General features: G+C 43.3%; 1 protein-coding gene across 3 annotated transcripts in view; it reads left to right on the plus strand.

The window, feature by feature from the left end:
* Positions 1–8034: 8034 nt before the first annotated feature.
* The window catches only part of LOC116947064 (cell adhesion molecule DSCAML1-like), a 38385-nt gene continuing 20825 nt past the window's right edge, over positions 8035–25594 (plus strand). The window contains exons 1-9 of one of the 3 annotated variants that reach the window (XM_032962460.2): positions 8035–8195; positions 9791–9907; positions 11342–11390; positions 12748–13023; positions 13779–14144; positions 15712–16026; positions 16754–16855; positions 22614–22883; positions 24681–24766. In XM_032962460.2, coding sequence (XP_032818351.1) covers positions 12807–13023; positions 13779–14144; positions 15712–16026; positions 16754–16855; positions 22614–22883; positions 24681–24766 — 1356 coding nt within the window. In that variant the 5' untranslated portion in view covers positions 8035–8195; positions 9791–9907; positions 11342–11390; positions 12748–12806. Of the gene's footprint in view, positions 8196–9790; positions 9908–11042; positions 11391–12747; positions 13024–13778; positions 14145–15711; positions 16027–16753; positions 16856–22613; positions 22884–24680; positions 24767–25594 lie in introns of all 3 variants that reach the window. The other 2 variants (XM_076070490.1, XM_032962458.2) reach the window with 2 other exon arrangements.

The following is a 25594-nucleotide window of genomic DNA, read 5'->3' on the forward strand; positions in this document are numbered from 1 at the left end:
CAGCGAGTCGCAGTGTGGTTTTTAAACTTGGATGTTTTTTTTTTAAATAGTAAATGTGATTTTTAGGTCACTAAAAAGAACAAATGGTAATGCATAATTGCTCTTCGTGAAAGCCAAATTGCCCTTAATAATTTCAGGCCAAAAACGGACGATGTTTTTGCAATGAAAAATAACAATATTCCACAAATTAATTTTGGTATTGTTTGGCCAAACTTGCTTTTTATATATATTGGCGTCGTTTGAAAGTAAAAACTGCTTGCATCAGATGCATTCATGAGATGCAAGCGGTTAGTGCAATGGCACCGAACGGAATTCAAGAACAAATTGCATGAGTTGCACTTGCCTGAAAAAGTAAAATTGGCTCAACATCCCAGAATGTTCCTTTTTATTTTCTATAAAAACTGGAAACCAAGGACATAAATCAACTAGCCTTTGCCCATCCAAGGATGGCTGTATTTCAGTAAATCTAAAACTTGCAAGCGAAAAGCAGACTGCAACGTGATATTCATTCCATCAATTCGTGTGCAATTTGTAAGGCCGCGGTGACACAGACTTATTACCTACTATAATCACCGAGAAATTTCGATTTAAAGCTTTCGTGACTGCAATGATTCATCTTCTTTGGTTCTTTCGGTAAAGAACCAAAGAAGATCACCGAGAAATGTCTGTCCGTCCTGCGCGTGACGTCACTCCACGAGGCCCACCCCCCCCCCGTGTGACGTCACTTCATGAGGCCCACCCGCCTCATTAATATTCATGAATGGGTGGATTTTTACACAACGCAGAGGAAGGTCGAGCTGAATTAAATAATTTATTACGCAGTGTCGCTTCAAATATGACGCTTCTTTACAGAAAGGGACGGTAAAATAAATCTACGCAGCAGTGCTACATCCGTACATGACGTCACTACAAAAGAGCCCCCCCTCCCCTTCATTAATATTCATGTCCGCGTGGAGATTTACACTGACGCACAAGGCCGCGCACTCCACATGACGCACCTCTCCCCTCATTAATAATTATTAGTGGGTGACGTCACTCCACATGCCGCACCTCTCCACAATAACCATTGGCAGGTGATGTCACTCCACATGGGGCAACCCCTCTCAATAATCATGAGCTGAACATTTTTTCTATTGAATATTTCAGATTTACTGCAATATACACCCGTCCTTGGACGCGCAAAAAAGCTAGTTTCATTTTAAGGTTATAGGCGCCGTCCATAAATGACGTCCCACACCTAGGGGGGGGGGGGGAGGGGGGTCAGACATTTGTGACGAGGGGGGGAGGGGGGGTTTGAGAAATATGACGTCACATCAGAATGCGCAACTTTAAATAAATATAACCAATAGAATTGTTATAACGACACTAATTTTGATTAATTTTCATTAACTATTTGATTATTTAAATTTACTAAGGTCACCTTTTATTTAGTCCATGAAGGAGCATTTTGCTTCTTCATGGGAGAATGGAGAAGCATGCATTTTGTAAAAAAAAATGATTGTTATTAAACATTTTGATTCTAATGATTCTTCCAGGGCTTTTCATTCTGTGAAATGAATGTGATTGTTATACTGGTAGGAACGAAGTTGTAAACTGAGTGTACCAGCCTGCAATAGATTAATGTGTCCGTCCGTCCGTCCCCTTTCAATACTTTAACGAAGTGAAATCTCGTGCTGTTGGGTGTAAAATCAGCAATAGACAGCGCAGAGACTTGATGTCTTATTGCACCCAACATTTGGAAGTCACATTATCTCATTTGCGAACTTCTACCAGCCCACCCTGCAGGGACCTGTTAATTGTACTGAATATGTGATTGTTATAATTGTACTCTCCATTTTGCTTCGTTCTACTATAAAGTTTCAAGTATTTTTTGTTTTAGTTATAATTACTTGTAATACTCTACAATTATAAGAGAATTGAACTATAATATTCTGAACATCTGCAATTTTAGTTAGACATTGAATATTTTCAAGTTAATTTTATGCTAAATTTAAGCTTTCCAACGGTTGCTTTTTCATACGTGTTTTCTCCTACAACATCAGAGTGCAGCGCCACATTAAATACGCGCTGCAATGACAATAGTTTAAAGTGATTTGAAGCATGTTTTATTTTAAAAATGGAAATATGGTTGGGGGGGGGCAGAGCTTTGTGACGTCATATTTGAGGGGGGGGGGGTCTGACTTTTTGTGACGCCGTGTAACGAGGGGGAGGTGGTCAAAAATCGGCCAAAATCGCGTGACGTCATTTATGGACGGCCCCATAATCCCCTGTTCATCATGACGTCCTTTTTACTGCTATGTCTCAACAGCGTTACGGAGATGGCGTGTCGTGAGGGTTTTGCCTTTGTAGTGAGGGTTGTGAGTTGACGCTGAGCAGTGGGGAGGAGGCGCCTCGCCCCCCCCCCATGTGGAGTGACGTCAGCCATTTTGAGACGTCACCTCTAAATTATTATTAATGAAGAGGCTGTTCGATCTGGAGTGACGTCACCTGCTCATGATTATTAACGAGGGTGGGGGGGGGTGCTACGAGTGGAGTGACGTCACCCGCTCATGATTATTAATGATGGTGGGGGGGTGCTACAAGTGGAGTGATGTTACCTGCTCATGATTATTAATGAGGGTGGGGGGGGTGCTACAAGTGGAGTGACGTCACCCGCTCATGATTATTAATGAGGGTGGGGGGGTGCTACAAGTGAAGTGACGTCACCCGCTCATGATTATTAACGAGGGGGGGGGGATCTATTTGGAGGACGTCACCTGCTCATGATTATTAATGGGGGGGGGGGGCTGGCCGACGTGGAGTGACGTCACGCGCGGGACAGACATTCTTGGCTCATAGTCGTAAATCGGGTTGTGTTTGGTTATTGCATAACATGAAAATAATTTACAATGTTTGGGGGGGGGATACATTATTTTATTTGTAAACCGACACGATCCGTAAAAAAATGGTTCAAACTTTAATGCTCACATGCAGTTGGTAAATAATGAAATTAAATGCAAGGAATTGTGCCCAAAGACATGAATGCGTGATTGCATGATAAGAGTTGTGTTTTTGTAGGCGTATTTTGGTTGAGTGCACTGCGATCGACCCTTTTTAAGAACGGAACTGCAATCTTAATTTGTAATAGAGTAAGAAAAGCAGATCAACAACATTTACAATTAAGTCATATGGGAAAATGGTACATCGATAATCGTTTGATATTGTGCCAACCTTAATTACGACTGACAGGAAAAAATATAATGAAAGCACCCACATCTTGACTTAAAAGCTTTCGTGAATGCAGGAATTCATATTCTTTGGGTCTTTACATTGTAAAGTCACGTAGATAGGTTCAAATTAATAAAAAAAATAAACAAAAAACCTACGACTCATTCTAGATTTGAAGTTTTCGTGACTGCAAGGATCCATATTCTTTGTTGCTTTCAGTAAAGTCACGTAGGTGGAAAAAATAATTTAAAAATAAAATTAATCTAAATTTCTTGCTGTGGTTGTCACACCTGATGATGATTGTGTTGCAATCGAAACGTCGTGTTTTAATTTATTTAAATTTTTATTATGTTTTCCACCTACGTGACTTTACCGAAAGAACCAAAGTATATATTTAAAAAAAACTACGACGTTTCGATCACAACACAAGCGTTCGTCATCAGGCGGAGAGGAAAGGGAGGTAAGGCCTCTAAATGCAACTGTTTATAGAGGTGTAAAAGTGGGCGTAGCCCAAGTGTCAGAACGGAGTGGGCGGGGCACAAGAGTCTAGGTCAGCAGTGGATAGAGCATCCTAGAGAGAACGGAATGGACGGGGCACAAGAGTCTAGGGGGCCGTCCATAAATGACGTCACGCACCTGGGGGGGGGGGGGGGTGGTCAGACATTTGTGACGATGTGTGACGAGAGCGGGGGGCAGAGCTTTGTGACGTCATATTTGAGGGGGGGTCTGACTTTTTGTGACGCCGTGTGACTACGGGGGGGGGGGGGGAGGTAAAAAATCGTCCAAAATCGCGTGACGTCATTGATGGACGGCCCCTAGGCCAGCAGTGGATAGAGCATCCTATCGAGATGGAGTCTAGGCCATGATAGAGCAAAAGCTATAGAGATAGAGCCTAGACCAGCAGTGGATAGCGCATGTAATAGGCATGGTGTACTAGAGGTAGTCTAGGCCAGCAGTGGATAAAGTATACTACTACTCGAGTAGTCTAGACCAGCAGAGCAAGCTGTAGCTATATCGACTCCAGCGCTGTCCTCCAGACAGTCTCGTCCCTTCACCTGATGAAGGCCGCTTGTGTTGTGGCCGAAACGTCGTGATTTTTTGTTATTTTATTTTCACCTACGTGACTTTACCCAATAGAACCAAAGAGTATATCGACGTGACTTTACCGAAAGACCCAAAGACTACAAAGCACTTACGTTGATTCACATCGCCCTCCCCCCCCTTTCCTCACCCCTCCCCTCCCCTCAGTTGACAACCTCGTGGGACACGGCACGGCATGGCTCGATCGGGCCACCTCGCTCGTCTCCAGGACCTTTGCTTTACATTTGTCGTTCAATCATTTCCGGAACTCGCGCTGCTCGGCTGTCTTCAAGTCGAGATCAGGGTACAATAATAACATACTCTTTGGTTCTATTCGGTAAAGTCACGTAAAAAAAACAACACAAAATTAAAACAAATTCACGACGTTTCGGCCACAACACAAGTGGCCTTCATCAGGTGAAGGGACCAGACTGTCCTCTAGACAGACTGTCCTCTAGACCTGATGAAGGCCACTTGTGTTGTGGCCGAAACGTCGTGATTTTTTTTTTATTTTTTGTTGTTTTTTACGTGACTTTACCGAATAGAACCAAAGAGTATGGATCCTTGCAGTCACGAAAGCTTTAAATCTAGAATACAATAATAACAACAATAATAAGAGTTGTGCATAATAAGTTTTTTGTGGGGTTAGATCGCGTAAATACATAAATGTTGTGTCGTTAGAACCCGCCACCACCCGACACACCCAACTAGTAAGGGTTGTCACGTAAACAGAACGAGAAATGTCTGCACAGTGGTGACAAACATGTTCTGTTTACGTGACAAACATTACTAATTGGCTTCGTCGGGTGGTGGTGGGTTTAACGACACATTTATATGCACGCGATCTAACCCACCAAAATAAACCTGTATTGTGGATCAATACCGTTGTTTTGTATCTGTGAACTGTGGAATTTAACTTAAGATAAAATCATACATTTTCAAGACGGCTGCCTGATCGACTTTGAGGTGGGTGGTGCCGGATCGACCGAGCGAAATGGATGGCAATTAGTCTCGATTCACGATCCACAATTACCATACATGGGAGGGAAAATCTCTGATGGGTGATTTTGTCGGGTGTACGATTGTAATCGCTCTAATCGCTCGATTGCAGCGCCGCTCCTTTGAGTCGTCACACTCGAACGTCGATCGCCAGTCTCGCTCTCCGAGTTACAGGTCAGCGCTCAAGTGGATGTACTCACAATGCAATGGGTCTCTGCGCACAGGTGAGCAATGTGGTGGAGACACCTAGAAGCGAGGAGGAGGAGGTGGTGACACCTTGAGGAAGAAGGGGAAAGAGTGGGAGGGGTGCGCTGTTCCATGACGTTTGGCCTTCAAAACGATATGTTTGAAAGAATAAAAAGATTCAAACCGGATTATCAACCAATTTAAGCGATAAACCATGGTTGTACGTGGAATTGCTGTGGAGACGGTACTCAGCTCGCATAAAACGCCGTGAGAAGCAGTAGATGTGCGATTTCTCGCCACTAGACGGCACGATTTTGGTGTAAAATCGCACGAAAAACCCCGTCATTTGGACGCCAAAAACACACTCACGGGACCAAATCCGCACATTAAAACCGGTTTTACGATTAATTTTGCGAATACCGTATAGTATATCACCGAAATAATGTTACGCGTAAAAATGTTTAATTACCGTATTCTGCCGAGTATCAGGTAAACATTTTCTACGTTTGTAAGGTGCCCTCTTAACTTATCTGGAGCGTTACTACAAATCCAGAGATTTTCAGTAACTCACACGTTACACCCAAATCTATGGCGAAAAAAATATTTATAAATTTCCGATTTTAAAACATTACGTGGACAACAGCCGTTTAGTGGCGTCCCTGCCACAACCGAATTAAACTTGAACCCAGAAGAATTGCGCATTCTCAGGATTAGCATGCATGCAACCAGGTGCTCGTGTATTGCTCTCACGCGTTTAAAAAACAAACAAACCCAAAGCTGCGTGCTTCCACATTACCTAGCTTCAATCTAAGTTTGTCTTGTGGTGGTGGTTGTTGTTGTTGTTTGACTTGCATCCCACTGGGATTGTTGCACAGAGCGTTGGTGTACGGTGCTTTTTTCTGTAAGTCTTTGCAGTTTTTTCCTGGATTTTTCTGTTTGCGCATAGTCACTTGAAGATGTTTTTTTCTTTTGATTTAAAGCTTTCGTGACTGCAGTAATTCATATTCTTAGCTCTTTCGGTAAAGTCACGTCGAAGGGAAACAATAAAATAATGAAATATATATAAAACAATAAAAATTCTCACGACGTTTCGACCATAACACAAACGGTCATCATCAGGTGTGAAAACCAACGGCAAGAAACGTTTGAAAGAAGTGGCACAAATTCGTAAATGCAAACCGCCACTTCTTTCAAATGTTTCTTGCCGTTGGTTTTCACACCTGATGACGACCGTTTGTGTTATGGTCGAAACGTCGTGAGAATTTGTATTGTTTTATATATATTTTATTGTTTCCCTTCAACGTGACTTTACCGAAAGAGATAAGAATGTTTTTCTTGTTCATATTTTTGTTTTTTGTTTGTTGCGGTTGCACCCGATTCAAGAGCCGAATGGCTCACAGGGCTATACCAAATAAATGAAAAATTGAAAACTGAAACCAAAAAGATTTAAAGCTTTCGTGACTGCTAGGATCCATACTGTCTGGAGGACAGCGCTGTCCTCCAGACAATCTCGTCCCTTCACCTGATGAAGGCCGCTTGTGTTGTGGCCGAAACGTCGTGATTTTTTGTTATTTTTTGTTATTTTATTTTCACCTATGTGACTTTACCCAATAGAACCAAAGAGTATGAAACCAAAAACACTTGCGCCTGGTGACAATTAAGGTCTAACATGAAAAAAGACCGACACACGAGCACTCGCACACTCAAAAGACAAACATTCCCCGTGTAACCTTTAACGGACTGCAGGGGCAAGTACTGTTAGCGACTGGAGAAGTGATGAAACGCGTTTCGCTGCACATTGTGCAGCTTATCGCATCACCTGAGTAGGCATTCGATGTTGGAATTGACAACCAAAGTGGTTGAAATAAAAATAAAAACCCATTTAAAATCTCAGGATGATGTTTAATTTGTTTATACTGGGAACAGTAGAAATAAATATATATGCTATTCTATTTATTACACATATCATTGGGGGTATTTCATGTTGAATATTTTTGGTGTTTTGATGGATTTTACTTTGTTATTTTGTCTAATAATGTTTGTAAATTTACTGAAAAAGATGAGGTAAATGTCTGTGAAATTACTGCACGATTACCAAACACAGACTGCGATTTTTTGTACACACAACTTTAAAAGATGTACACATTTAGCCAGGAAATTGCAACCGTACTCTGGTCAGAGGGAGGGCCGTACGTGTTCCAAGAACATGCGAATTCCTGTTTATTTCAAAAAGAGAAATTGAGTGTTGCACATCAACAGGCTGGTTCAACTGTGAGCAGGAGAAGAACACGCGTGCCACAAGGACACTCAATTAATTTTGATGTTGAAGTTCTGTGCAAGCCAAGTGACTACTGCCCAAGACTAATTAGATAATCTATATAAATTGGCATGCTTTGTTTACGTGACAAACCTTACTAATTGGCTGTGTCGGGTGGTGGCAGGTTTAACGACAATTATATTTACGAGACGTAACAAACAAAAAACCTCCATTATGGAAAACATTGAGTGGTTAGCTGCAGGGATGGAGAGAGGGAGGGACAGACGGGTTAAAATGCCGTGCGAGTTCCTGTTTATTAAAAAAGAAACAAGAAGTTGAGATTTGTACATCACAAGGCTGGTTCCCTTTTCTCGTGAAGTATAAAACAAGCAAACTGATTTAATCAACTTCTCATACGAGAGCATTGCTTTTCAATACATCCAAAATAAGGCTGGACATTACAGAGGTAAGGATCATTTTCATTGTTGTATACTTTATATTGATATTTTGTCTTGCACATGTTGTTTGGGGCGAGATGTTATCACCCTCGCCTGGTATGCAGGAGGCCGCGGGTTCGATCCCGACCCTGACGCCTGCTGTATATTTGGAGTTTGCATGTTCTACCCAAGGTCGTGTAGATTTTTCTCCGGTCCTTGGGTTTTTCCCTCAACAGTAGGAAACATGCATTTAGGGTAGTTGGATTCTGTACATTACCACACGATAAGCCACTTCGTTGAGCTATCGTTTGTGGCCAGGTCACTTCTGAAAAATAGCTATATAGCTCAGTGGACCTTATCTGGTAAAATAAAAATTAGCTCAGTTTAAAATAGTTTAAACCCTTTATAGCTTTACCAAAAGTTAAAACGCCGTGAAAAACGTTCCCCTATTTTTCCTCAGATATTTTAGCGAAATTTTACATTCCGTACAAATTTTGCAGCCATCATAGGAACTAACTTACAGAATCACAAAGATCCCCCCTATAGCCTTTAACAGGTGCTATTCGCGAGCACCTAACTTCCATAATGGCAGTGCACTTGGGCTGCTGCGTTAATGTTACCAAGTCCAATGTCTCCGTGTAGCTCTGCTCAAACGAGCATCAGTACAGATATGACATCGACAACCCAGATTGTGTGATTCGAGCGTTCTTCTCCCACTCAGAAGGCTGGGAGCTATAATCCCTGTTGCAGGGAGCCTTAACTCATTGTCTCTCTACGGTTAATAGAATGAGAAGATTATTTTTTGGTATGAAGTCAATAGTGGTTGTCCTAATGTCAGGCTGGTTCCTATCAATAGTGGTTGTCCTAATGTAAGGCTGGTCCTATCAATAGTGGTTGTCCTAATGTAAGGCTGGTTCCTTTCAATAGTGGTTGTCCTAATGTAAGGCTGGTTCCTATCGATAGTGGTTTTCCGAATGGGAGGCTGGTTTCTATCAATGTGGTTGTCCTCGTGGGAGGCTGGTTTCTATCAATAATGTAATTTACACCACTGGCTTAGACCCAAGCGATGGAGATAGGGATTGCAGTGGTCATTAAAAACTTTTGATGAATGTTTCCATCAGTGTATAATTACCTGTGTATACAGGCAAAGATGAAAGATTGTTCTCACGGTCAAATCTTGAGTGTCGCTAATGAGCACCCGACAAGGCACGAGGCGGAGGTTGAGGCGGACCGCATGTGGACATCTTTGTGCAGTATTCCCAGCGCAGATGTTAACACGTGGCACGAAATGCATGCAGTGGTGTGGATGTACACACAGAAATGTGTGTGTACAAATAGAGTACTTTATAATTCTGTGGAAGTACTGTGGCAAATGTTTGTACTAAATCGTGAATATAATTCCCCGGTTTTGGTAACCGTGTTGAATCAATCACGTAATCACTTCATCTATTACAGCCTTCCATGACTTATTATAAAAATGGAATGTTGTACAATGAGTTATTTGAATGTTTTTGTTCGAATTTTTTTTACATGTTTTCTTAGCTGATCATTGATGACAATCAATGAGGGTAAAAATAAGTAAAACAATGCTTCTTGTGCTGCTGTGTCGTGCCATTGTTCCCAGGTTTGTTTTTTTATTTCAATGCTATGAGAATGCATTTCCACGTGCAAGGCTTGGCAGTGTTTGGCAGAATGTGGATCGGTGTCATTTGTTGGTTTGCCTTGAGACACCACCCAGAAGGTACGTTATGCCATGCACACAAATGTTACACCGTCTCATACCAACATGGCCAGAATGCCCGCCATACTCACCCCTCCATAGCACATTGGCAATGAAATGCCCTCATCATGGGGCGCACGTCTTATTTGTGCTGCTCCTGGAACTTTATCATGAAACCAAAGACCTGCTCTTGCCATTAATAATAATAATAATGAAATTTAAATGTATTCTAGGATACCAATGCGCAATGCATGAAAAGGAGGAAACAAAAACAGAACCAGGGGGCAACCGACTAAACTAAAGAGGGAAGGCCACATTGGGTTATTAAAGGAGACGTGAACATATTTACCGACTCCGATTGCCTAATTTCGAGGCGTTCCACAGCTTGGGTGCCATGCTAACAACAGCCCGGTCACCCAAAGAGCACAACCTACACCTGGCAGTGCCGAGCAGTTGGAGATCAGAAGACCTTCAGGACCTTGATGGACTATATAAATCTATTAACACATATATATTCAGCCGTAAATGTGCAGGGCCTGCAATCACTTAAGCTCAAACCACTGCTAGCAGAAACTTCCCCGCGCGTGAGCTCCAGAGAGCTTATTTTCGAGTGGCGATTTGGCCTACGCTGTCCGCACTGGCCACGTGACTGGGAAGAGGCGTGAGCACCCAACGCTTTGCCCCACCACACGCGACCTTGCCGATTGACTGCGGGGCACCCATTTATTCTGCTGGGTGCGCATGGCACGGGGATCATAGAAACTTGCCCTTTGTTCAAACTGCCACGCCGGAAGATGAAATCTATTCGGCAACCTGTGGATGATCATTTCAGTGTGATAACTATGACACCATGACATCAACCCGCTTGGCTGTAAATGTATATATATATTTTTTATGAATAGATAGATGACTTATCTTTTGCAATATGATAATTAAGCAGCCGATTCACCAACCGTGTGATGCTCACGTAATGGGATAATGACGAATGATTTTGACGGGTCATGTGTAAAGAATACACATTTTATATGTTATCATCAGTTGTTGGTCACATCAAATTCTATTGATATTTCACTCGTGTCATGACCCACATTTGCCTGCTAGTTGACAGGTTTTACATGACCGTGGTGATTGCTGCTTCTGTTGGCTCTGCTTCTAGTGACAGCTGAAGTGGCGTGGGAAGTGAATTATGGACCGAAGGTCGTGACCTTCCCTGGAAGCACCGTGATTCTTCCCTGTTCCTTCACGTTCCCCGAGAGTGATGGATCTAAAGTGACGCTGGCTGTTTGGAAGAAAGACTACGCGCATTCAGGAACTAACGTGTACAGCCTAACATCTCCAGTGGCTTGGTATAAGGACCGGATGTCTCTGGCTGGAGACCTGAAGGAAAAAAACTGTTCCCTTAAGATTATCGACGTACAACGTTCTGATGCTTCAACTTATTTCTTTCGGTTTAAGGTGACGAATGGCTTCACTGGAGCGGAAGGAATTACGCTGGAAGTAAAATGTATGCCACACTTATTTTTATTCATGTTCTTATGTCGTCCTGAAAATATAGTCATTGCATATCTTCAACAAAGTTTTTTTTTAACTTATTTGCTTGCTGATTAATTTTGCGATTTTAAATATTAACATCGCAATTTAGGACACATTCTAATACAGCATTTGAAGTGTTTATGCAATCTGATTTAGCCTTTTTAGTTTCAGTGCCACCACGAGTTGGCAGTGTCCGCAGATTTGCCCAACCTGCTGTGCAATAACTTGTCACGGTTCAAGGGTACCGTTTGATTCAATAATCAATCAGTTTATTTTGTAAACACTCGGAGTGAATGTCGTGATTTTAATGGCTGGCTGGGATTATATAAACCCATTAAATACGGCATATATAGAGATATACAAACATCATATTAAATACAGCATATATAGATATACAAACGTCCTATTAAATACAGCATATATAGATATACAAACATCACATTAAAGACATCATATGTAGATATACATACATCACATTAAAGACAGCATATACAGATATACAAACATCACATTAAAGACATCATATACAGATATACATACATCACATTAAAGACATCATATATAGATATACAAACATCATATTAAAGACATCATATACAGATATACAAACATCACATTAAAGACAGCATATATAGTTATACAAACAGTACATTAAATACAGCATATACAGATATACAAACATCACATTAAAGACATCATATACAGATACACAAACATCACATTAAATACATTCTATAGAGATATACAAACATCACGTTAAAGACATCATATACAGATATACAAACATCACATTAAATACATCATATACAGATATACAAACATCACGGTTCACGCGTGCAGGTGAATGCATGAGTCATGAGCTCAAGGTCGTGATTCATCGGTGAATATATTCACCATCACACCCCTCGTTGACAACTTGTTTACACGGTAACTATTCACCAATGCGATAAATGGAACCATTACCTGTGCACTCTGACATTCTATTCCCAGGGATACTTGACATGTGCAATGCATTGCCATTGCTCGACGCTCCTCGCGTTCCACAGGGTTTGGACAAAAATACAAATATATCTAAGCGGAAGACTTTCCTTGAATACTTACATGTACTTGACATAAAAGATACTCAGAAAGGAACAAGTGAAGTTGAACTGTACACTTTTGTTCGCAATTAAAATGGATTAACTGCAAAGATATTTGGTATTTAATGTGTGAAGTAACACAATGATATTGCGCATTTATTAAGTAAACATTTGTGTTCAATATCATCCAATTATTTCCGTCGCCGTAATCCATAATTCTCTCCCAATGTTATTAATATGTATTTTCAGATCCATATGAACCCAGAGGCATCAAAGTAAAGTTTGACCCCGACAAAGTGACAGAGGGCATGAATGTGACTGTGACGTGTGAAAATGACAGCTGGCCCCCGGCTCACAACGTCACGTGGTTCAGAGAAATGCGTAATGGTCTCAGAGAGTCACTGGCCACATTCGGAGAAAGAATAACAATACCACAAGTACAGGTGGAAGATTCCGGCTGGTACTATTGCATAGCAACGAACACCAAAGGAAGTGGTAGTTCATATAAACATCTACAAGTGTTGTGTAAGTGACAAGTAACTGCCATTCATGCAAAACACATCGTTAAATCCTATGACCTGCACCATTGTGTGTTGCCATTAGGTACGACTTGTTTACAGGCAGGTGAATTAACCAGGCTCATACATTTAACCAGGAGAAGAGAGAAAAAAAACATTAAGGGGAAACTGTGACAAGAGGCCTTCGTCATAATTTAGTAGAACCAGATTACGCCGTTTGTGTGCTATGCGAAATGCGGCAGAAAAAAATTGTGCAATAAAAAATTAAGTTAAAAAACACAGAGACCCAGGATCAGTGGAACCTGGACCTGTTCTTTAAATGAAAACTTGAATTGTCTCGCGAGACGACGAGTCTGTGTGTACAAAATTTCAGCTCGTTAGGCTTCGTAAATCCGAAGGTTTCAAGAGTCAAATATATAAACGGACAACAGGGCAAGTTCAATAGAAATGTATAAAAATTGCCTAATTGTTTTGACTCTACATTTTCCCCATTCGAGAAAGCTGTGTGGATGCGATCAGCGTAGAATCTTTGCAATAAAAATGTATCTTGGAAATTAATACAAAAAAGTCTTAAGTATTACACAGAATACGTATTAACTGAAAGAACTCATAATAAAGGTTTTTGGGTTAGATCGCGTTTATTTATTTATATTGGTCGCGAAAGCGACCAATATAAATTGGTCGCGAAAGCCTACGTGTTAAACTGAAAGAACTGCCCAAAACGAACGCTCGAATGCCAACGTGACTCTTTATTCACAACAGGTGGAGGCGGCGTTTACTCCTCAGTGACGTATGGGGCCAAGGTGGTGCACGTGACGAAGGGTGCGCAGGCCATGCTCCCGTGCTCATTTTGCATTCAAACGATCACTAAATCGTCACACGTGGAAGGCTTCTGGCTCCTCAACAATGCGAGATCTTTTACAGACTTTGTCTACCGCGTCAGTGCCAAATCCACAGCAATAATGGACTATCAAGGCCGGGTGTCTCTACCTGGCGACCTGACAGCACGCAACTGTTCCCTACTCATTGAAGACATCAGAATATCGGACGAGAGAACTTATTATTTTTACCTGGAAGTAGATGGTACAAGAATTATTGCAAAAATGGGAATTGATCTGAAGGTTACTGGTGAGTCTTTTTAAAGCATTTTTATTGACAAGGCTTTATAATTATACACGTAAAGACACACATTTCTGGGGGCTTTGAGTATTGCATGCCAGACTACGTACCCATGCTTGCAATACTGTGGTGAAAATGTTATTGCGCGTTCAGAAGCAGTCTCGGTTTTGTGCATTCGGAACTTGAATGAAATCGAATACATCAAATCCACTCCCTTTATATAGCACAACGTTAAACACGAACATAAAACACAACATTTCGCACAATATAAAACACAAATATAAAACACAACATATAGCACAACATAAAACACAACGTAAAACACAACATAAAACACAACCTAAAACACAACCTAAAACACAACACGAAACACAACATAAAACACAACGTAAAACAACATAAAACACAACATAAAACACAACATAAAACACAACATGAAACACAAAATAAAACACAAACATAAAACACAAACATAAAACACGAACATGATACACATGAAACACAAAATAAAACACAAACATAAAACACAACATAAAACACAAACATAAAACACAACATAAAACACAAACATAAAACACAACATAAAACACAACATGAAACACAACGTAAATCACAACAAAAACACAACGTAAAACACAAACAATATGAAACACAACATACAACACAACATGAAACACAAACATGAAACACAAAATAAAACACAAACATAAAACACAACATGAAACACAACATGAAACACAAAATAAAACACAACATAAAACACAACATGAAACACAAAATAAAACACAAACATAAAACACAAACATAAAACACAACATAAAACACAACATGAAACACAACATGAAACACAAAATAAAACACAAACATAAAACACAAACATAAAACACAAACATAAAACACGAACATGATACACATGAAACACAACATAAAACAACATGAAACACAAACATAAAACACAACATGAAACACAACATAAAACACAACATGAAACACAAAATAAAACACAAACATAAAACACAAACATAAAACACAACATAAAACACAATATGAAACACAACATAAAACACAACATAAAACACAAACATAAAACACAAACATAAAACACGAACGTTGCTTTAGTCTCTTGGTCCATGGGAAAGCAAACCGGCCCGGCGTCGGTCTCCTGCGTCTCACAGCAGCGGAGTCGGCCACGTTAAACAAATACACTCCTACTGATTTAACATTCGTCATTGGTAAGGGCACTCTCTGTACACTGTGAGGGTGAACAACTAACAACGTTATCCGTAAGAGGCTTTTTTTGGGTTAGATCGCGTAAATATAAATGTGTCGTGAAACCCGCCACCACCCGACACAGCCTGTTAGTAAGGTTTATATTTTCGCGATCTCACCCAAACACCGCTATTGTGAATGCTATTGGTCGCGAAAGCCTACCGCGTGTTAAACTGACTACAACATTCTTTAAAAAAATTATACTCGTGGGCTTCATGCCGTGAATGTCTAAGCTAAACGTCGCAAGCGTTTAATCGTATAGACTAGAACGTGCGTTAATGTCCACGCCTCTGCCTCTGCATCACAGCGGTACCAGGCAGCGTGCTAGCACAGCAAGATGTGCCGGCGCTGGAGATTGGACAGCCGGCCTCCCTGAGCTGCAGTGTAGCGAACGTGTACCCCAGGGGCTCGATAAACATCACCTGGTGCGAGGATTTCATCACCGGAGGAGTGATCACGAAGACTGAAACGGCGCTTCCAGATGGAACGTTCAACATCACAAGCAGGCTTAACTTCACGCCATCAGCAGACCATGATGGAAAGAAGTGTCCTTGCTCTGTCCGGGGTGTGAACCTCCCATCAATGCTCCAGGAAACTATCACACTCCATTGCGAAGAGAAAGGTGATGAAAACTCAATATCACAAGGATTTTCCAACGCGGTACTCACCTTGTTGAGTGAAGGCTCTGTCGATTAGCGGGGCGTCCTTAATGGGCTTGCGGGAGTGGATGGCATCGCACGCTGTGATTATTCGATGTCCGTTATGATACTCGGCGAATTAAACACATTCATACAGAGCATGTCATATATTTGTAGATCAGTGCAGAAAGTGGTACTTATCTTTTCCGCTTTGATGTTTGGGGGTGACGGGAGATCTGGATCTTGTTTTTTTTGTCTATTCACACATTTTACTGTCCGTGTCCTAGTAGCATTGTGGAACACACAAGGGTAATATGAATAGATTCATCAGCAAATTATGCGTCACCTCTTATCTGCGCAAGAGCAGTGAGTTCTGGGCGACTGGTCCACGCAGGAATGTTAGTGGAATCAACCTGACCATGATTTCCACCATCATCAACACCTCTATTGCAATGATAATTTCCACTGTCATCAGCACCGCCACCATCATCAACGCCCTTAATTACTATCACATCCATAATCATCACCATCCTCATCATCACCTATACCACGATCATCGCTACCATTATATCCATCAACAGGTGATGAACGCCTTCAAAATCTTCATAGGAGCATGACGACAATAACTTGAAGTGCTTCAGCCTTGTCACCCTTTCACAAACACCATCCAAATGGCTGAATTGACATGGGTGTTTTGTTTTGCCTTCACAGATCACTTGGATATGGTCATGCTGGTGGCTGTCGGTGTCGTTGCATTGGGCGTGCTGTTTATTTTGCTTATCATACTGCTCATTCTGCGACGACGGAGAAGGGGTACACTGCTTTTTCGCAATTGCTTCCAACCAACGTACAGAAACACACATATTTGAGGAGTGTGCAGTAACGCACGGCTCATTTCTCAGCCCATTGCCAGATGAACGCCTTGCCATGCTGTGTCAGTTGTGGGAGTTGTTTGACCATATTTCGCCATGCTGGTCAGTGCTGGTTGAGGCCCCCCCCCTCCCACCCCTTTATTAACTTGTTCAGATATCACTCGCAAAGAATGTTTGCGAGCCATGGCTGGGAATTGAACTCAGGTTACTGGGGTTTATAGCGTAGTGTGTTCCTTGTTTGGCAGTCAAGCCAACCGCAGCTAGAGTTATTGGCAATCGAAATGTGGACCTCCCCCCCACAATCCTCCCCCACCTTCACCAATGTGCGATAACCAGGCAGGCCTTCATCCAGAAATGTTTGAACAAAGGGTTGTAAATGAATACGAGGGGTGTACAATGGGCGTGATAGTTCCCAATCGCCAGTCTCACACCCAAATTCGACGTCGAGCTAATGCGATCAACTCCACGCTTCCTCAGATCCAATTGCTGAGCAGCAAAATGCTTTTCCAATGTATCAATTTAAACGGGATCACTTTTTGCACAATAACATGACACAGCACTGTGTGACAACCCTGACAACAGAATGTTAGCAAATAATGACGGTTATATTTTCGCGAATCGCTGCACTTTGCCTAATAGTTAGCGCACCGGACTTGCAATCCAGAGGTCGCCAGTTCGATTCCATCTTCTGGCTCGGCAGTTTAAACAATTGTGCGGGTTTCTTAAGTCCCACGTCTCGAGATGACTGGGAACGGAGAAATAAACAAATGAGAAAGCGAACAACAGGGTTTCGAAGAGGTGTCTTCACCATTGGCCACATACTAATAATCAGATTCTGGAAAAGACCAATGAACTTAAATTAATCATTACGCCCAGCCTTTGTAGACTTACGAAGATACACTTTGTCTAAAGTAGAAATGTATTGATCATCGAAGCTCGCACAAACCCAGGCCGAAATACAAAACATTTAGAAGATATTCTTGGTTCTTTGGGTAAAGTCACGTGGAAGGGAAATAATAAAATAATACAAAATAAAACAATAAAATTCTCACGACGTTTCGGCCACAACGCAAGCAGCCGTCCTCAGGTGAAGAAACAGAGCTGTCGGAAAGACAGCGTCTTAATGAACACCGCTAAGCTTGGCAGCGTCTTTTAAGCTGGGTGGGAGGAGGAGAGAGCCTTGACAAATGAGTTTACATATCAACAGAGGAATTTAGCATGTTGATGAGAAATGCAGATATGGGGTTAGTCACTCCTTGCGGAATGTGTAGGCGGTAGGTTGTCTCAAAGTCATATTATGTTCGTGTATTATGTAGGATTAGCAGTGATCAAGGGAGGGACATTTTAATAATAAAGAACTGCAGATAATGGGGCCTTTTTTTTACTTCCATAAAGCAGAAGAGCCGCACTAGAATGACAGGCAGAAAGTTTCACAGTACATTTCAAGAGGGGAGTAAGACAAAGGTGATATGCCATCGCGCAAAAAAATGTTCACAGTGACGCCTGTCCAAAATTACACTGGAGAAACAAAGGCATAACTATGAACGCAGAGAACATGACATAAATCTCCGGTTGACTGACGATATCGTCACCGTCACGTCCACCAATGGCAATAAACTGCAGAAAACTCGACAAGAACCTAATAGAGAAGTATGTAACACTGGGATCTGGAAAAATATCAGCAAAGCAAAGGTACAACTAGCTCGACAAACAATTTGAGATCGCTGTCAGAGGGACACAATTAAATGACAGAGCCGAGAAACCCGGGACAGCGATTGAAGGTGGATCACAATCAAAAATATGAAATTAAGGGGTGGACAAACGCAGATTGGAATGTTTTGGGAAGCTGAGCTTGATTATGAAAAGTAACATAGTATTCATGCGCCTAAGGAATCCGTGTGTACTGTCTGCAATGACACATGGTTCAGAAAACATGGCCATGAACACGGAATATAGAAAAAAAGTGAAATGTATGCACAAATAGGAATGCTGTAAATGGATTAGAGAACATGTTGAACTGCTTTCGCATCATACATAGTCAACCGTGCCTATCGGAGGTGCGGGGGGAAGGACAACAAACCCTGGGTCTCTGTGTGAGTCTGATGGTCTCTATGTGAGGAGTCTATGGGTCTCTGTGTGAGTCTATGAGTCTCTGTGTGTCTATGGGTCTCTGTGTGAGTCTATTGGTCTCTGTGTCTATGGGTCTCTGTGTGAGTCAATGGGTCTCTGTGTGAGTCTATGGGTCTCTGTGTGTGTCTATGGGTCTCTGTGTGAGTCTACGGGTCTCTGTGTGTCTATGGGTCTCTGTGTGAGGAGTCTATGGGTCTCTGTGTGAGTCTATGGGTCTCTGTGTGAGTCTATGGGTCTGTGTGAGTCTATGGGTCTCTGTGTGTGTCTATGGGTCTCTGTGTGCATCTATGGGTTTATGTGTGAGTCTATGTTTCTCTGTGTGAGTCTTTAGTACTCTGTGTGAGTCTATGGGTCTCTGTGTGAGTCTTTGGTACTCTGTGTGAGTCTATGGGTCTCTGTGTGAGTCTATGGTTCTATGTGTGAGTCTATGGTACTCTGTGTGAGTCTGTGGGTCTCTGTGTGAGTCTATGGGTCTCTGTGTGAGTCTGTGGGTCTCTGTGTGAGTCTATGGTACTCTTTGTGAGTCTGTGGGTCTCTGTGTGAGTCTATGGTTCTCTGTGTGAGTCTATGGGTCTCTGTGTGAGTCTATGGTTCTCTGTGTGAGTCTATGGTACTTTGTGTGGGTCTGTGGGTCTCTGTGTGAGTCTATGGTTCTCTGTGTGAGTCTATGGTACTCTGTGTGAGTCTGTGGGTCTCTGTGTGAGTCTATGGGTCTCTGTGTGAGTCTTTCGTACTCTGTGTGAGTCTATGGGTCTCTGTGTGAGTCTATGGCTCTATGGGTGAATCTATGGTACTCTGTGTGAGTCTGTGGGTCTCTGTGTGAGTCTATGGCACTCTGTGTGAGTTTGTGGGTCTCTGTGTGAGTCTATGGTTCTCTGTGTGAGTCTATGGGTCTCTGTGTGAGTCTGTGGGTCTCTGTGTGAGTCTATGGTACTCTGTGTGAGTCTGTGGGTCTCTGTGTGAGTCTATGGTTCTCTGTGTGAGTCTATGGGTCTCTGTGTGAGTCTGTGGGTCTCTGTGTGAGTCTATGGTACTCTGTGTGAGTCTGTGGGTCTCTGTGTGAGTCTATGGTTCTCTGTGTGAGTCTATGGATCTCTGTGTGAGTCTATGGTTCTCTGTGTGAGTCTATGGTACTCTGTGTGAGTCTGTGGGTCTCTGTGTGAGTCTATGGTTCTCTGTGTGAGTCTATGGTACTCTATGTGAGTCTATGGGCCTCTGTGTGAGTCTATGGGTCTGTGTGAGTCTATGGGTCTCTGTGTGAGTCTATGGGTCTCTGTGTGAGTCTATGTTTCTCTGTGTGAGTCTGTGGGTCTCTGTGTGAGTCTATGGGTCTCTGTGTGAGTCTGTGGGTCTCTGTGTGAGTCTATGGTACTCTGTGTGAGTCTGTGGGTCTCTGTGTGAGTCTATGGGTCTGTGTGAGTCTATGGGTCTCTGTGTGAGTCTATGGGTCTCTGTGTGAGTCTATGGTACTCTATGTGAGTCTATGGGTCTCTGTGTGAGTCTATGGGTCTGTGTGAGTCTATGGGTCTCTGTGTGAGTCTATGGGTCTCTGTGTGAGTCTATGTTTCTCTGTGTGAGTCTATGGTACTCTATGTGAGTCTATGGGTCTCTTTGTGAGTCCATGGTACTCTATGTGAGTCTATGGGTCTCTGTGTGAGTCTATGGGTTTCTGTGTGATGAGTCTATGGTACTCTGTGTGAGTATGGGTCTCTGTGTGAGTCTATGGGTCTCTGTGTGAGTCTATGGGTCTGTGTGAGTCTATGGGTCTCTGTGTGAGTCTATGTTTCTCTGTGTGAGTCTATGGTACTCTGTGTGAGTCTATGGGTCTCTGTATGAGTCTATGTTTCTCTGTGTGAGTCTATGGGTCTCTGTGTGAGTCTATGGGTCTTTGTGTGAGTCTATGGTTCTCTGTGTGAGCCTATGGTACTCTGTGTGAGTGTGGGCCTCTGTGTGAGTCTATGGGTCTCTGTGAGTCTGTGGGTCTCTGTGTGAGTCTATGGTACTCTGTGCGAGTCTATGGTTCTATGTGTGAGTCTATGGGTCTTTGTGTGAGTCTATGGGACTCTGTGTGAGTCTGTGGGTCTCTGTGTGAGTCTATGGTACTCTGTGCGAGTCTATGGTTCTATGTGTGAGTCTATGGGTCTTTGTGTGAGTCTATGTATGTTGAACTTATTTCGCACCGTACGTAGCCAACCGTGCTAAATCGGAGGTGAGGGGGGGGGGGCGAAGGACAACAAACTAACCACAAAACACATTTATAAAGAAATGTTTTCAATCTAGATTTAAAAGTTCACAGCTCCAGAGGATTTCTAACATATAGGTTAATGACGTCATCCATGACGGTTGGGTCGGACACATTACCAGAAGGGATGACGGACGATGGTCAAGCACAATACTGGAGTGGCAGCCAAGGCATGGAATTGCCCCTGCAAGGACGTCTACCGTGGAGATGGAGCAAGAGAATGAGCTTGCGCGTAGGCCGCTATGTGGATTGGTACATTGCAACATTATGAGTCGTGACGGTGGCTTGGGGAGGGGTTCATCCAGCAATGGATTGACCATGGATGATGTTGATGATGGGTGGTTTACATGAGGAAGGACATTTTAGCGAGGTTGTTTTTATCTTTCCCAAAAAAGGAAATTAAGCAACATTGTGGTAGTCGTTTGCCTTATCTGCCTCGGCCATTGTGAGTTCCTTCTGCTCATTTAAGGACCCACCAGAGCATGCAATGTTTCTGATGGTATTTCCCATACATATTTCTTAACCACGTGTGTCTATTGCAAAGCCAAACTTTAAGCGGATACAATATTCATTAGAAATGTGATTTAAAGCGTTGGTGAACGAACTGCAATTGTTCACGTGTCAAAACGCGTCTCCTCTCTGCCCTCAACTTATCACCTCTGGGTCGAGGGTTAAATATCACAAACGTTTCCTCTGGCAACGTTTGAAATTCCGCTAAAATAAAAATCGAATATCTTCAGTATTGTCAAGAGAGCAAATGGTGCGATAATGACCATGCTATTTGGTCCTCCCAGAATGCCTTGCATGTCACGTGACATCACCACCGACATGTGTCATGCACACACACACACAGCTGTTTTTAGACAACCGCCAGCGTATTCTGTGCGTAGGTTGAGCTTCTTTCGGGCTGTTCGCAGCCAACCGTGCTAATCGGAGGTGCGGGAAAACGAGATAAGTGGATTCCAGATTCACGTTTTGTTCGGCATCATCGGTGCGGTTATGGCCATCGTTGGCCAACAGCTTTGTTTGTTCGTACCACAGGGACTTAAGTGTGGCGAGATTCGTTCTGCTCCGATGGCCTCCGACATGGGTTGCGTGCGTGCAGTTCGGTGGTTGTCACGTGTGGCATGCGAAGAAGGCATGGCGGAAGAAGCGATCCTTTTTGTCACAATCACGTGCTTTGCCCTCGAGGAATTGTTCTCGTCCCCAGCCTGCGTATGCCCGTCCCGTCTGTCCGACGCACTGTGCGTCGCCGTTTTACAGACAGCCTCAGAACTGGTTCGCGTGTGGGTTTTTTTTCGTCTCTCGCTTTTCTTCATTCTTAAAGCAAAGCAAAGCCGACCTCGCGAGTGCCTGCATCCAGAACTGATGTCATCGGCGCAACCTCCATCCGTCAACGACTGCAGCCCGGATGCAAACCCACGAGACGTGGTTCAGAGGGCGAGAGACACGGGGTACGATAAGCCCACCAGGGTGTCTGCAGACGAGGCTGTGTACAGCAACGTGGAAAAGAAGCCTCGAAAAGCCAACAAAGGGGCTTCCAGTGCCCAAGGGCTGCACCGTGCGGGCCCAGCAGCCGACGGTGCAACATTATCAGGCGAGTGCACAGTTTCAGGCGTTGGTTGTTACCCTGTTTGCGCGTCTTGAGTCGGACCTGCTCAGGTTTAATTTTTTTTTTTACAAAGCCCCCCCTCATCTCTGAAAGTGACGCCGGCCAAGAGGGCCGCATAGCGTCCTGGAATGGCGAAGCAGGCGAGGATGCAACGTTCAGTGTTGAGCGCTCGGCAGGTTGCCAGACACCTCAAGCACAGCGTGATAACGGGGTAGGGGCGGGGGGAGTAGTTTGCGCATTGTCCGAGGGCTCGAGGCGAGGTCGGTACCCTTGTATCGACGGCCACACACAAAGCAACATCGCGTTATGATGAGGGCCACCCCCCCCCCCCCCCCCATACGTCTCCTCGTATTTTAACGATTCGTCAATTCAACGACGGGGCGCCACCGTTGCAATCAAGCGCTGTGGTTTCTAGAATACATTGTTGAATCACACAGGGTACCTGTGTGATTTTCCTTCCCGTGGGTTGTCGAGGTGCCCATACCCTGACTTGAGGGAAGGCGGGGGGAGAGCATGTCGACTAATCTCCATCTGTTTCCATCTTCTACGGGGAGGGAGTGTTGCCCCTGCCAGCAAAATGGCTTTCCTCCGATTGCTCCGGTTGTTTCCTCTCGCCTTGTGCAAACAGGTATACATTGGCCAAAAACACGTTAAAATTACACGCATTCTATTGTTTGGGTCGAAAGCCAGGGACCCTCCTGAAAGAAATCCATTGTACTCGGTTTGCCTTGCCTGGATTCGTAATTACTGTTATTATTATTCATATTCATTATTCTTACGCCACATTCAGCACGCAATGTGAGAAAAAGCATCGTTGAATCAAATCACTATCCTTAAATCTTGAGGGCTGAATTGCAGTGGGGCGGGGGGGAGGTGCTCAATAGTCGAGACCCCCTCAATGTTGACTAATCCCCCTGCCCCCCCCCCGGGCCCCCCACGATATCTATTGCTAAGACACCACTTCCTCATGCGTGTCAAGTGCCCCCTAGAAGGGGCCCGCAACTGCACCAAGGCCTTCCTCTTAAATCATTAACGGCGCATTTTTCTGGGGTTATATTCCTTCAGTCGTGGCTGCATGCTCTGGGGTATCTCTAAATATTTATAGGACACTGAAAGTCAATATTTGTTTGGTCACTTGCGCAACAATAATAATACACCGCTCAAGACGACACGTTAACGCCTAGCCTTTTCCCCATTCCCGATATTTTGAGATATATTTCGTCCCGCAGTATATCCCAAAAATGTGTATACCTCAGAGCTGAATAACCTTAATGTATAAAAGTGGTTGTCATCTCACAGCGAACGCATAGTTACAATTTTCACGCATTTTCTGTATTAAAAGTTCGATATTTGATTTGTTTATGTCTTTTCCAGTTGAACGTTAAATAGCTAAAATTTCAGCCGCCTACTACTGCCTTATTCTAGCTCCTATGGAGGGCTTTTATTTTGGGGGGGGGGGGGGTGGTGGTTTTCTGCCAATTTTGTAAATCTGTTGGATCAACTTTTTACCCCCACATCTAGGTGGTGGGGGGTCCACTTTAATTTTTTTTTGGATTAAGGAATTCTGAAAGGCTCTTATCATTTAGTTGATGGACCAACGGACAAACGGAACGCCGGACTATTTTATATTAGAAGTCTGTGCAATTGTGCATTATGTTCAGTGCGGCATAGAGTACCGCAGACACATTTTGCAATGCTTTTTTTGTATCTTAGAAGGATCGTGTTCAATTATAACTGTCGTTAATTTAGAATTGTCCATTCACACATCACCCGACCCAACAGATACAGCCCCCAGCACTCTACCACAGAAACAGCCCAGGACCTTGGAAAACGAGAACTCGGTAACCTACAGCAAAGTCAGCTTCATGGTGAGTTCTCATTCCGTGTGCGCGGTGTTATTGTGTTGTGGAGTGGGACAGCAAATTAGGGACCCTGTTTGGACATCGATCGTCCACTCGGAGACCTCAAAATCAAGTATGACACGTGGAGACTGCATTTCTAGAATCCTGCGATTTCCCATAATTCAGGCGAGCCATCCAGTTATACATTCCCCGTGGCGATGAATATACCGTATATACATTGTTAGTTCATTCCAATTTGTTGCATTACTCTTTGGTTCTTTCGGTAAAGTCACGTTGGTAGAAAAATAATAGTTCACGACGTTTCGATCGCAGCACAAGCAATCGTCATCAGGTTGGGACAACCACAGCAAGACAAAAACTGCTGAAGTAGGCGAGAGACCTGCCGTGGCACGAGGTTATATAGTGTAGGCCTCGTCAGTAGGGGGGGAGAGAGATGGGGGGGGAGGAGGCGGGGCAGAAAGTGGACCCCGCAGCAGCACCCGGGTCACTGGAGTAGATATCGGAGAGAGATGCACAGAGAGAGAGAGGGAGAGAAAGACACACAGAGAGTCGGAAATAACAGCTGACATAGGCAGGTAGGATGGAAACATCACAGTTAATAACTTCCTTCCAATGATTGCTCAGTTTGTACCCATCTTGTCGAAGTTGTGTCTGTGTTTATATATCTGGATGGCTTCATGAACAAATCTCTGATAATAGCCGGTGGGTTTGCAGAGTACCTTAGTCTTGGAAAAGTCAATTTCGTGTGAGCCCACTGGGTTAAAACAATGATCGGCAACGGCAGAGGTATTGGTCCTACCGTGTTTCAGATCCGCCTTGTGTTCACTGACGCGG

Source organism: Petromyzon marinus, chromosome 29, assembly GCF_048934315.1.
Source record: "Petromyzon marinus isolate PM22_M1 ecotype Great Lakes invasive population chromosome 29, UKy_Petmar_22M1.pri1.0, whole genome shotgun sequence".
NCBI lineage: Eukaryota > Metazoa > Chordata > Hyperoartia > Petromyzontiformes > Petromyzontidae > Petromyzon > Petromyzon marinus.